Below are 13081 nucleotides of genomic sequence, written 5' to 3'. Positions count from 1 at the left end.
CAAGAGTTGTCTTTTCTTTCTACCCTTTTTCTTGCCATATGTCCCAAGAAACTCATTAGTGAGTACAAAAAAATTTACACTTTTCAAAGGATGGAAAAAATAAATCTCGTTTTTGTCAAGTCTTTGACTGTCCGCCCTCGTGCTGGTGCATGGCTAAAGCTGGCGTTTAATATTTTGTGTCAACTCCATTACAGCCATCCCTGCTGGTGCTAAGACTGTTTGTTCATTAAGCTAATGGGATAGTGGTCTTGATCACCTACAGCCTGTGTCTTGACCAACAAGTGGATGGCATGGCGCTTTGGGGGGGGGGGGAGCCCATTAAAAAGAGCACACTTTATTTGGATAGGCAGTGGGACATTGAAATGATGGGTGTGGGTTTAAACAATGACGACTTAGCACACACACACACACACACACACACACACACTAAAAGCTAGCTGGTGTTCTCTCCCCTGTCTCAGCAGGTCAACACCTACCTTGGAATGCAGAATCTAGTTTCCACCGTCCGAATAACGGTAGAATCCCCCCCCCCTTTTTTTTTTTAAACCTTAAAATACTTTAACGGTTAGTAAAAACTCTGGAAAAAAAAGAACCGTCAAACCGCCCCAAATAAAACACACACACTAGCGATCCAGAACTTTTGGGGGAGGTGCAATTTTTCCCCCCCATGTAAACCCTTAAACACACACAGGTATATTTGTTTATTTAGGATTTAGATCAGTGATTTCAGCACAAAGGTATATTTATTTATTTAGGATTTAGAGCAGGAAATAAAAAAGGTGCCCCTCCTCTTGAAAAGCTAGGAGTCTGTGGCAGCGCTGTAAGCTCCCTCAGCGAGGTTCAATCTTTTTAGTGCTCTAACGCATTCTCCATACGTCTACAGTTCATTCTCCAACCTAAAAAAGGGCAGGTCAAATTAAGTAAAATATAGTAAGGGGAAATGATACTGAAATGTAACAATCGCTTCACATGTAGCTGTCTTTATTTGAGATAGTCATCGTAAGATTAGCTTGATGGCGACACCTCTTGTAATAGGCATGTGTCTTGGTCAGCAGAAGACGTCATGGCGACACCTCTTGTAATAGGCATGTCTTGGTCAGCAGAAGACGTCAATAGAAGTGCCAGGTGAAACGCTCTGGGGGAAATTCGACGCGCGCAAAAAGGGTTGAGTTGGCTTGGTGGATACATTATTATTATGTTTAAATTATAAGAACATTTTAAATATTGCTTTTACTTGTCAAATATTCAAACATGAATTGCAAATACAATCGATTCCAAGTTGTGTAGTTCAAGCAGTTTAATATTTGGTTAGGAGAGTACTAGGCCCACACTTGTTTAGACTAGAGAAAATACTAAGATTGGCAAAAGGCGACTAAGAAAAAAAGGAGTATCTGGACTGAAAGCTCATCTCATCTGTTACACACCTTCATTTGTTCCACTCACACACCTTCCTTCATTTGTTCCACTCACACACGTTCCTTCATTTGTTACACTCACACACCTTCCTTCATTTGTTACACTCACACACCTTCCTTCATTTGTTCCACTCACACACGTTCCTTCGTTTGTTCCACTCACACACCTTCCTTCATTTGTTCCACTCACACACCTTCCTTCATTTGTTCCACTCACACACCTTCCTTCATTTGTTCCACTCACACACGTTCCTTCATTTGTTCCACTCACACACCTTCCTTCATTTGTTCCACTCACACACCTTCCTTCATTTGTTCCACTCACACACCTTCCTTCATTTGTTCCACTCACACACGTTCCTTCATTTGTTCCACTCACACACCTTCCTTCATTTGTTCCACTCACACACCTTCCTTCATTTGTTCCACTCACACACCTTCCTTCATTTGTTCCACTCACACACCTTCCTTCATTTGTTCCACTCACACACGTTCCTTCATTTGTTCCACTCACACACGTTCCTTCATTTGTTCCACTCACACACGTTCCTTCATTTGTTCCACTCACACACCTTCCTTCATTTGTTCCACTCACACACGTTGCTTCATTTGTTCCACTCACACACCTTCCTTCATTTGTTACACTCACACACCTTCCTTCATTTGTTCCACTCACACACGTTCCTTCATTTGTTCCACTCACACACCTTCCTTCATTTGTTACACTCACACACGTTCCTTCATTTGTTCCACTCACACACGTTCCTTCATTTGTTCCACTCACACACGTTCCTTCATTTGTTCCACTCACACACGTTCCTTCATTTGTTCCACTCACACACGTTCCTTCATTTGTTCCACTCACACACGTTCCTTCATTTGTTCCACTCACACACGTTCCTTCATTTGTTCCACTCACACACGTTCCTTATGAACTCTACATTGTCCAAAGTCTTACTTCCAATAATTGCAACAAAAATTCAGGCCACAAAATCACTATTGTTCAAACCTGAAGAAGGACATACAAAAGGTCACCAGAGGGAAGGTTGGGGAAGAACTGAAACGATTCATCACATACGGTGCTATCTCTACATTTTATATTTAATGAGGACATTTACCATTTGCGGGGGAATCAAAGAAGGCAAAATAGAGCATATATATTTCACTAATTTTTTTAACAAACAGTGATTTCTGCACAAAAATTAAATCGCCCCCCCCTCCACCTTTACAACCCGAAGAGTTAAGATTGGGGAGGGCGGTAGATTCATTCACCACGCCCAAACCCCCAGTAGAGGGGCGGGCGGCATACCAAAACATTGTTTAAACTTGAAATAATTAGTATATAACTTAAGAAAGTTCATATGTTTGTACACTAATTTGATTTGTGTATACTAATTTGCGGGGGTGGGAGCGATCGCCCTTTACCGCCCCCCTCCCGGAACCCCATTTCAATGAGAATAGTCCACCATCTCGCTAACACTTGATCACATTATTTCCACACCCCCTACTACACGAGTAGACTTCTTGTCCAACGTAATGTTACTGTACTCTGATTATGGCGTCTGATTTAGTTAGCCGTGAGTCACTCAGTTCAGTAGATGGACATAGGTCTCAATTGTCAGGGCCTCCATCTTCAATCCCGAGAATACAAACACTACTGCAATGAGAGACAGAAATCAGTCTTGTTAGACGTGAGCTGTGCGATGCACCATGTTATTGGCTGGTCACCCTAGAGCTGAGAAATTGTTCAATCAAGTCAATATCTAAGTGTGTCCGTCTCCTGTGTGCCTATCTCTAAGTGTATCCGTCTCCTGTGTGCCTATCTCTAAGTGTGTCCGTCTCCTGTGTGCCTATCTCTAAGTGTATCCGTCTCCTGTGTGCCTATCTCTAAGTGTTTCCGTCTTCTGTGTGCCTATCTCTAAGTGTGTCCGTCTCCTGTGTGCCTATCTCTAAGTGTGTCCGTCTCCTGTGTGCCTATCTCTAAGTGTGTCAGTCTCCTGTGTGCCTATCTCTAAGTGTTTCCGTCTTCTGTGTGCCTATCTCTAAGTGTTTCCGTCTTCTGTGTGCCTATCTCTAAGTGTTTCCGTCTTCTGTGTGCCTATCTCTAAGTGTGTCCGTCTCCTGTGTGCCTATCTTTAAGTGTATCCGTCTTCTGTATGCCTATCTCTAAGTGTTTCCGTCTTCTGTGTGCCTATCTCTAAGTGTGTCCGTCGCCTGTGTACCTATCTCTAAGTGTGTCCGTCTCCTGTGTGCTTATCTCTAAGTGTTTCCGTCTCCTGTGTGCCTATCTCAAAATGTGTCCGTCTCCTGTGTTCTTATATCTAAAGTGTGTCAATCTCCTGTGTGCCTATTTAAAAATGTATCCGTCTCCTGTGTGCCTAATTCTAAGTGTGTCCGTCTCCTGTGTACCTATCTCTAAGTGTGTCCGTCTCCTCTGTGCTTATCTCTAAGTGTTTCCGTCTCCTGTGTGCCTATCTCAAAATGTGTCCGTCTCCTGTGTTCTTATATCTAAAGTGTGTCAATCTCCTGTGTGCCTATTTAAAAATGTATCCGTCTCCTGTGTGCCTATCTCTAAGTGTGTCCGTCTCCTGTGTACCTATCTCTAAGTGTGTCCGTCTCCTGTTTGCATATCTCTAAGTGTGTCCGTCTCCTCTGTGCTTATCTCTAAGTGTTTCCGTCTCCTGTGTGCCTATCTCTAAGTGTGTCCGTCTCCTGTGTGCCTATCTTTAAGTGTATCCGTCTTCTGTATGCCTATCTCTAAGTGTTTCCGTCTTCTGTGTGCCTATCTCTAAGTGTGTCCGTCTCCTGTGTGCCTATCTTTAAGTGTATCCGTCTTCTGTATGCCTATCTCTAAGTGTTTCCGTCTTCTGTGTGCCTATCTCTAAGTGTGTCCGTCGCCTGTGTACCTATCTCTAAGTGTGTCCGTCTCCTGTGTGCTTATCTCTAAGTGTTTCCGTCTCCTGTGTGCCTATCTCAAAATGTGTCCGTCTCCTGTGTTCTTATATCTAAAGTGTGTCAATCTCCTGTGTGCCTATTTAAAAATGTATCCGTCTCCTGTGTGCCTAATTCTAAGTGTGTCCGTCTCCTGTGTACCTATCTCTAAGTGTGTCCGTCTCCTGTTTGCATATCTCTAAGTGTGTCCGTCTCCTCTGTGCTTATCTCTAAGTGTTTCCGTCTCCTGTGTGCCTATCTCAAAATGTGTCCGTCTCCTGTGTTCTTATATCTAAAGTGTGTCAATCTCCTGTGTGCCTATTTAAAAATGTATCCGTCTCCTGTGTGCCTATCTCTAAGTGTGTCCGTCTCCTGTGTACCTATCTCTAAGTGTGTCCGTCTCCTGTTTGCATATCTCTAAGTGTGTCCGTCTCCTCTGTGCTTATCTCTAAGTGTTTCCGTCTCCTGTGTGCCTATCTCAAAATGTGTCCGTCTCCTGTGTTCTTATATCTAAAGTGTGTCAATCTCCTGTGTGCCTATTTTAAAATGTGTCCGTCTCCTGTGTTCTTATATCTAAAGTGTGTCAATCTCCTGTGTGCCTATTTAAAAATGTATCCGTCTCCTGTGTGCCTATCTCTAAGTGTATCCGTCTTCTGTGTGCCTATCTCTAAGTGTGTCCGTCTCCTGTGTGCCTATCTCTAAGTGTATCCGTCTTCTGTGTGCCTATCTCTAAGTGTGTCCGTCTCCTCTGTGCTTATTTCTAAGTGTTTCCGTCTCCTGTATGCCTATTTAAAAATGTGTCCGTCTCCTGTGTTCTTATATCTAAATTGTGTCAATCTCTTGTGTGCTTGTTTTTTAGTGTCTATCTTTTGCTTATCATTAGTTCCCTAAAGAAAACAAAGCCTCAGTCTCTACTTGTCAATCCTTTACTGGGGGTAATATTATCTCTGTAAGGTCCAGTACCCTGAAAGAAGCTTAGATTGACCAGCTCACACAGTCATCTTTTTTTTTTTAATAACTTGTCTTCCGTTCGCTCCCCCCCCCCCCCGCCACCCGTATTTGTTTTCCCTGTAAGATTATGGCCCTTGGGTAGCTAGTTGTTTGTTTCAAAAAATGAACAGCAGCAGCTGCTAATGGAACCTCACGTAATGACTAGAGCGGTCATATGTTTTGTTAACGAGGGTGTCATGTGGCCAGCACAATGACCAACCGCCCTTTCTTTCCCAAACTAATGCTAGGAAGCCATTAGAGTTTAATGGACTCAGGGGCATATGGAAAAAATCCCAAAATTCATAAGCCAAGCGTTTGACCGTTCAGTTAACATTATATTTTTTGTTTACCAGTAAGTTGGCGTTTTGACTTCTAGTACTCCATTGAAAACAAGCAACAGAGGAGCACTGAGTGTTCTCAGCATATTTTAATAATCCACTGAATATTAGTGGCATAGTTTTTTTAGTAATCCACTGATTGCTTGTAACGTATGGTAATTGTGCACTTAATGCTAGTAGCATAGTGTAGTTCTTCGTTGAGTGCCAGTAGCATATTTTAGTTGTACACTGAATGCTAATAGCATATTTTAGTTGTTCATTGAATCCTAGTAACATATTTTAGTTGTTCACTGAATGCTAGTAGCATATTGTAGTTTTTCATTGAATGCTAGTAGCATATTGTAGTTGTTCATTAAATGCTAGTAGCAAATTGTAGTTTTTCATTGAATGCTAGTAGCATATTGTAGTTGTTCATTAAATGCTAGTAGCAAATTGTAGTTTTTCATTGAATGCTAGTAGCATATTGTAGTTGTTCATTAAATGCTAGTAGCAAATTGTAGTTTTTCATTGAATGCTAGTAGCATATTGTAGTTGTTCATTAAATGCTAGTAGCATATTGTAGTTTTTCATTGAATGCTAGTAGCATATTGTAGTTGTTCATTAAATGCTAGTAGCAAATTGTAGTTTTTCATTGAATGCTAGTAGCATATTGTAGTTGTTCATGGAATGCTAGTAGCATATTGTAGTTGTTCATGGAATGCTAGTAGCATATTGTAGTTGTTCATGGAATGCTAGTAGCATATTGTAGTTGTTCATTGAATGCTAGTAGCATATAATAGTTTTTCATTGAATGCTAGTAGCAAACTGGAGTTCAGTAAATGTTAGCAGCATACTGTAGTTACCTACTGAATGATCGATTGTGGTGTACTGATAGCCAATGGGCTACTGAATGATCGACTGTAGTGTACTGATAGCCAGTGGGCTACTGAATGATCGCCTCTTGTGTACTGATAGCCAGTGGGCTACTGAATGATCGACTGTAGTGTACTGATAGCCAGTGGGCTACTGAATGATCGACTGTGGTGTACTGATAGCCAGTGGGCTACTGAATCTATCAGGTGCTTGTTCACAAACTAATATCCTACAACGAAGAGCAACTCTCCAGACTGTGAAAGCAAAGAAAACTCCACTATTTTATAGCAGTATGCTAAGAAGATTCCAGAGACTAAACATGGCTAAGATCTTTAGTTTAAGAAGATCTAATGTAGTTAAGTTCTTTAGTCTCCTACACACTGTGCTGTTTGGACGTAAGCTGATCAGGTCTCTACACAGTGTGTTCCCAGGCTTTAAGCCGATCATGTCTGCATACGACTCAAGCCCTAGAGGAGTTAAAAAAAAACAACAGCAGTTTAGTCTCAATGTTTAGCTCTCATTCGATGGTTATAAATACATAAGAGTGTTCTTGACCTCAAGCTAGTAGTCATAGGCAAGTGCTTGGAATACAGGAAAGTTCCCTTTTTGATAAGGAGTGTGTGTATATGTGTCTGATGTAGAACAGAAAATGTGCTAGTAATTTAGTGAAATAAATCATATTTCGTTGAAATAATGAAAACATAAATGTCACCCCCCCCCCAATTTATTTTTCTCTTGCAAATGTTGACGTGATGTGTGCACGAGCTCCCTCACTGCGCATGTCTCCCATGGCTTCCTAAAAGAAGATTTCAGTCCAAGCCGCTAATCCTCTTAGCTGTGAGCCTCGTTCTAGCCTACAGGATCAGAACGAGGCGAGCTTGAAGAAATGTGTTTAGGGCCAGCAACATAAACACTGACACCTTGCATACGTAGTACATCTCAAACATAGACTGGACATTTTTTTAGACAATTCGTATCACAAACATTGTTATAGTAGTCTTCTCACACATTGCTATAGTAGTCTTCTCACACATTGTTATAGTAGTCTTCTCACACATTGTTATAGTATTCTCACACATTGTTATAGTAGTCTTCTCAAATATAGTTATAATAGTCTTTTCACACATAGTTATAATAGTCTTCGCACACATAGTTATAATAGTCTTTTCACACATAGTTATAATAGTCTTCATACACATAGTTATAATAGTCACGTTTTTTGACTGGCGTCCTTCTATCACACACATAGTTATAATAGTCTTTTCACACATAGTTATAATAGTCTTCATACACATAGTTATAATAGTCACGTTTTTTGACTGGCGTCCTTCTATCACACACTGCATATGTTTCAACTTTGACGGTCTTATGCACTAGTCAGGTACTTATGAGAATGTCATATGCATGCTTTATAAATAGATATCATTACAAAGCTTATATCAACTCATTTTGTACAATGATTTCTTTGACCTGACAACACAAGAATCCATTGATAAAACTGAACCAATTAGTTAATACACTATTGGTAATTAATTATTTTGTTTGGTACCTCGAAAATGAGAGTTTTTTTTTTTTTTTTTTTTTTTTTTTTTTTGTACTTGACTGAAGTGGTGATATAATCTGAATTAGTCCCCTTTATAGGTCGCCGCTTTAAAGTAAGTTTGAAACAAACAATACATAACTAGACAATCTTCTATAGTCACAAGTGCCTCACTAGCAGAGTATGGTTAGTATGTCGGCTTGAGGAGGTGTGAGCAATAAGTTCGAATTCAGGTGGTTCCCTTGTGTGGTGCAGTGGCTCAGACAAGTGATAGGATCCTAGTGTGGTGCAGTGGCTCAGACAAGTGATAGGATCCTAGTGTGGTGCAGTGGCTCAGACAAGTGATAGGATCCTAGTGTGGTGCAGTGGCTCAGACAAGTGATAGGATCCTAGTGTGGTGCAGTGGCTCAGACAAGTGATAGGATCCTAGTGTGGTGCAGTGGCTCAGACAAGTGATAGGATCCTAGTGTGGTGCAGTGGCTGAGACAAGTGATAGGATCCTAGTGTGGTGCAGTGGCTCAGACAAGTGATAGGATCCTAGTGTGGTGCAGTGGCTGAGACAAGTGATAGGATCCTAGTGTGGTGCAGTGGCTCAGACAAGTGATAGGATCCTAGTGTGGTGCAGTGGCTCAGACAAGTGATAGGATCCTAGTGTGGTGCAGTGGCTCAGACAAGTGATAGGATCCTAGTGTGGTGCAGTGGCTCAGACAAGTGATAGGATCCTAGTGTGGTGCAGTGGCTCAGACAAGTGATAGGATCCTAGTGTGGTGCAGTGGCTCAGACAAGTGATAGGATCCTAGTGTGGTGCAGTGGCTCAGACAAGTGATAGGATCCTAGTGTGGTGCAGTGGCTCAGACAAGTGATAGGATCCTAGTGTGGTGCAGTGGCTCAGACAAGTGATAGGATCCTAGTGTGGTGCAGTGGCTGAGACAAGTGATAGGATCCTAGTGTGGTGCAGTGGCTCAGACAAGTGATAGGATCCTAGTGTGGTGCAGTGGCTGAGACAAGTGATAGGATCCTAGTGTGGTGCAGTGGCTCAGACAAGTGATAGGATCCTAGTGTGGTGCAGTGGCTCAGACAAGTGATAGGATCCTAGTGTGGTGCAGTGGCTCAGACAAGTGATAGGATCCTAGTGTGGTGCAGTGGCTCAGACAAGTGATAGGATCCTAGTGTGGTGCAGTGGCTCAGACAAGTGATAGGATCCTAGTGTGGTGCAGTGGCTCAGACAAGTGATAGGATCCTAGTGTGGTGCAGTGGCTCAGACAAGTGATAGGATCCTAGTGTGGTGCAGTGGCTCAGACAAGTGATAGGATCCTAGTGTGGTGCAGTGGCTGAGACAAGTGATAGGATCCTAGTGTGGTGCAGTGGCTCAGACAAGTGATAGGATCCTAGTGTGGTGCAGTGGCTGAGACAAGTGATAGGATCCTAGTGTGGTGCAGTGGCTCAGACAAGTGATAGGATCCTAGTGTGGTGCAGTGGCTCAGACAAGTGATAGGATCCTAGTGTGGTGCAGTGGCTCAGACAAGTGATAGGATCCTAGTGTGGTGCAGTGGCTCAGACAAGTGATAGGATCCTAGTGTGGTGCAGTGGCTCAGACAAGTGATAGGATCCTAGTGTGGTGCAGTGGCTCAGACAAGTGATAGGATCCTAGTGTGGTGCAGTGGCTCAGACAAGTGATAGGATCCTAGTGTGGTGCAGTGGCTCAGACAAGTGATAGGATCCTAGTGTGGTGCAGTGGCTCAGATAGGATCCTAGTGTGGTGCAGTGGCTCAGATAGGATCCTAGTGTGGTGCAGTGGCTCAGATAGGATCCTAGTGTGGTGCAGTGGCTCAGATAGGATCCTAGTGTGGCTAGATGCATGAAATAGCGCCCAACAAAAACAATTTGTAAAAATATTTGTTCAGATTATCGTCGTTAGTCTAAATCTATTATTACAAATTTAATTTCTTACATGACTGATCCAAATTAATTTCTGACATGACTGATCCAAATTAATTACTGACATGACTGATCCAAATTAATTTCTTACATGACTGATCCAAATTAATTACTACAATTTCACTTCGTATAAGCTTTTTTTTTTAAATATATTTTTTTAGTGTTTTTGTTTTGGCTCATTCACTCACACATACACAAACACATTGGCTCCCAAAATCTTTTTCTGATCAATTCAAAAAGGAACCACTCTTTGTATTCATGTACTTAGACCACTGTTCCAGCTGATTCAAAGTCTCTGGTTAAGGATTACTTTGAAGCAAAGATTCAAACCCGATGTGACTATCTAATGATTAGAGTTCTAGTTACTCAAAGAGTTACAAATAGATGTCCTTGACAGTGGCGAAGTGAAGTCCCTGTAGTGAGTGTGATGCGAGTCTGACCTAATGTCCCTTGCTTGTCTTGTTTCAGAGAGAAAGAAGACGATCTAGAGCGAAGGTTCGAGTTGCTGAATAGAGAACTGCGGGCCATGCTGGCCATAGAAGGTGAGACATCCCCTGGGAGTTCAGGTCATACAATGGTATCACGCTACCTAAGACTAGATAAATAGGGTGTGAACATTACATGCTAGTATAGGCATCGTTTTGACTTCTAAAAAATGCTATTCTGTGCGACCTATAAATAATTTCTTTTTAAATCTCTTAATGTCTATCGAAAGTACTCATACTGAGCAGGAAGCTTTTGGGCTGACAAAATATTTTTTCATTGGCACTTTCAATTCTATTGGTAAGGAAAATTTGAATAACTCTTGTCCAAATATTTGAACAAATCGAGTGAAGGCTTTTTTTTACAAAGCTCATATCCACTGACTCTCTGGTCAAAATGTCTGTACGCGTGATTTCTCCCACAGCCAATCTCGGATCAAGCTGAAATTTCGTACAATTATTTTTAGTTGAAACACAATGTAAAAAATTAAACAATTCACTCTTGGTAATTAATTATTTTGTTTGGTATCTTGAACAAGGGAAAGAAACCTCGTACTTGATAGATGTGTTGGTATCTTGAGCTCTGAGCCCCTTATTCCCATCCCTTTCACAACTGGTCCAGACAAGTGATAGGATCATAGCGCATGGAGAAAGCTAAAAGCTAAACAAAAACAATTAGTAAAAATATTTCTATCGCACAGATTTGTATGTCTAGGTCAGTATTCCCCAAACTTTTGACTTATGCGTACCCGTTCCAGAATGTTTGTAACGCTAAATACTCCCCCCTCCCCCTTGTTTTCCCCCAAAAAAGAAAAGGATTTTTAAAACTAACAAACACTATTTGTTTAGTCGGCCTACATGCACACAAGAATAATGACTCTATCACAATTAAGTATTCAATTAGTGAGTTTATTGTTTGCATGCTTCAGAGACACAACAAGGACATTCTAAAGAAAAATGTTTGGACATTGAAAAGTAGACGTGTCGACGGAAGTTGTAACATCCCAATCCAATTCTGGATCTTTGTAGAAATTAGTTTTAAAATGTACACTAGCACCTTATTTGGGTTTGTAAAAACTTAAAGGATTTAAACTTATGTATTTTATTCTTATTTATAAACTAAATGGATATTTTAAAAAACAAATCAATCTAGTTAACCCCCCCCCCCCATCGTTTGTTAGGATGCTGCCAAGGTATGGGAACTTGTCCAAGCTTTGACTAGCCAAGTCTGACGGGGGCACCCTTTGCCTTGTATCCCACTCGCAAAATTTTAGTCTTATCCAAGTGTATGCGGAGGCCAATTTTGGGTGCCTCTCTATCTAGGCACTCCGTCACTTCTTGTATGCTTTTATTTGTAGCCCCGAGTAGGGCAACGTCATCGGCAAAGTCCAAGTCCGTCATTCGGTTTTGTTCACGCCATGGAATATTAAAGGCAGTCTGGTTCATTGCTCTCCTCATTATGTAGTCGATGGCTAGGAGGAAGAAGAAGGGAGATAAAATCCACCCTTGTCTCACACCTGTCTCAATGCTAAAAAACTCGGTTGTTCCTTCTTCTGTTTTAATGCAGCAACTAGACTGACTGTATAGGTGTCGTAGGATCTGGACGAATAGTGATTCTCGGTGGACACTATCAAGCTTTAAGAGATGTCTAGACCATATCACAAAGACTACTAGACCGTATCAAATATTGGTATGTGAAGGACTAGACCTTTTCATACTGAACTACTGAACCTAGTCAGAGAGACTATTTAACCTAGTCAAAGACTACTAGTACTGAACCTAGTCACAGGTACTACTGGACATAGTCACAGAGAGTACTTGACTTAGTCGCAGAGACTTCTAAACTTAGTAATAGGAATTTTCACGATTTTTACTTAAAGAAGGAAATATCGTTGGGTCCAGGCAAAAAAAAAAAACAACAAAAAAAACATTTTCAAACATTTCTCCAACATCTGATATCGCTGTGTTTACTTGACATTGAAGGCCCATCAGGCCAATAGTTGGGCACTAGCCATTCAATGTTCTGCCTGGAGCCAGATATAAAGGTTGATGCCAAGTGCACAAAGAAGAAAAGCTGTCAAATGTTCACCCATCTAAATTGACACAGAATAGTAACTTGCATTTTGTGTGCATGGTTGAAATCAAAGCAATCAATATCATTAACACTCAATAGACTTCATTTGTACATATTTTAAAACAAATTCAGTCACATGACACGAGTTCAAATCATGTCGTAACACACCAGTTCACATCGCGTCATAGCACACCAATTCACGTCACAGCACACCACATCACGTCACAACACACCAGTTCACATTACGTCACAACACAACACTTCACATCACGTCACAACACACCACTTCATGTCACAACACACCATTTCACATCACGTAACAACACACCAGTTCACATCGCGTCACAGCACACCAGTTCACGTCACAACACACGAAATCACGTCACAGCACACCAGTTCACATCGCGTCACAGCAGACCAATTCACATCACGTCACAACACATCAGTTTACATCACGTCAAAACACACCACTTCACGTCACAACACACCAGTTCACGTCACAACACACCATTTCACATGCG

The 13081-nt window shown here is 41.5% G+C and overlaps 1 protein-coding gene across 8 annotated transcripts in view; it reads left to right on the top strand.

Moving 5' to 3' along the window:
• The window catches only part of LOC106052104 (EH domain-binding protein 1-like), a 111755-nt gene that overhangs the window by 70716 nt on the left and 27958 nt on the right, over positions 1–13081 (top strand). For 7 of the 8 annotated variants that reach the window (XR_008777063.1, XM_056024574.1, XM_056024576.1 and 4 more), the window contains one exon: positions 10473–10546. The exons of the other annotated variant lie outside the window; for it this stretch is intronic. Coding sequence is in view for 6 of the 7 variants with exons in the window: in XM_056024574.1 (XP_055880549.1) it covers positions 10473–10546 (74 nt within the window). In the remaining variant the exon portion in view is untranslated. The remainder of the gene's footprint in view (positions 1–10472; positions 10547–13081) is intronic. 8 annotated transcript variants of the gene reach the window in all.

Source organism: Biomphalaria glabrata, chromosome 3 (assembly GCF_947242115.1).
Source record: "Biomphalaria glabrata chromosome 3, xgBioGlab47.1, whole genome shotgun sequence".
Classification (NCBI taxonomy): Eukaryota; Metazoa; Mollusca; class Gastropoda; family Planorbidae; genus Biomphalaria; species Biomphalaria glabrata.
The sequence above is the reverse complement of the archived record's forward strand: the minus strand, read 5'-3'. Positions and strand labels throughout refer to the sequence as shown.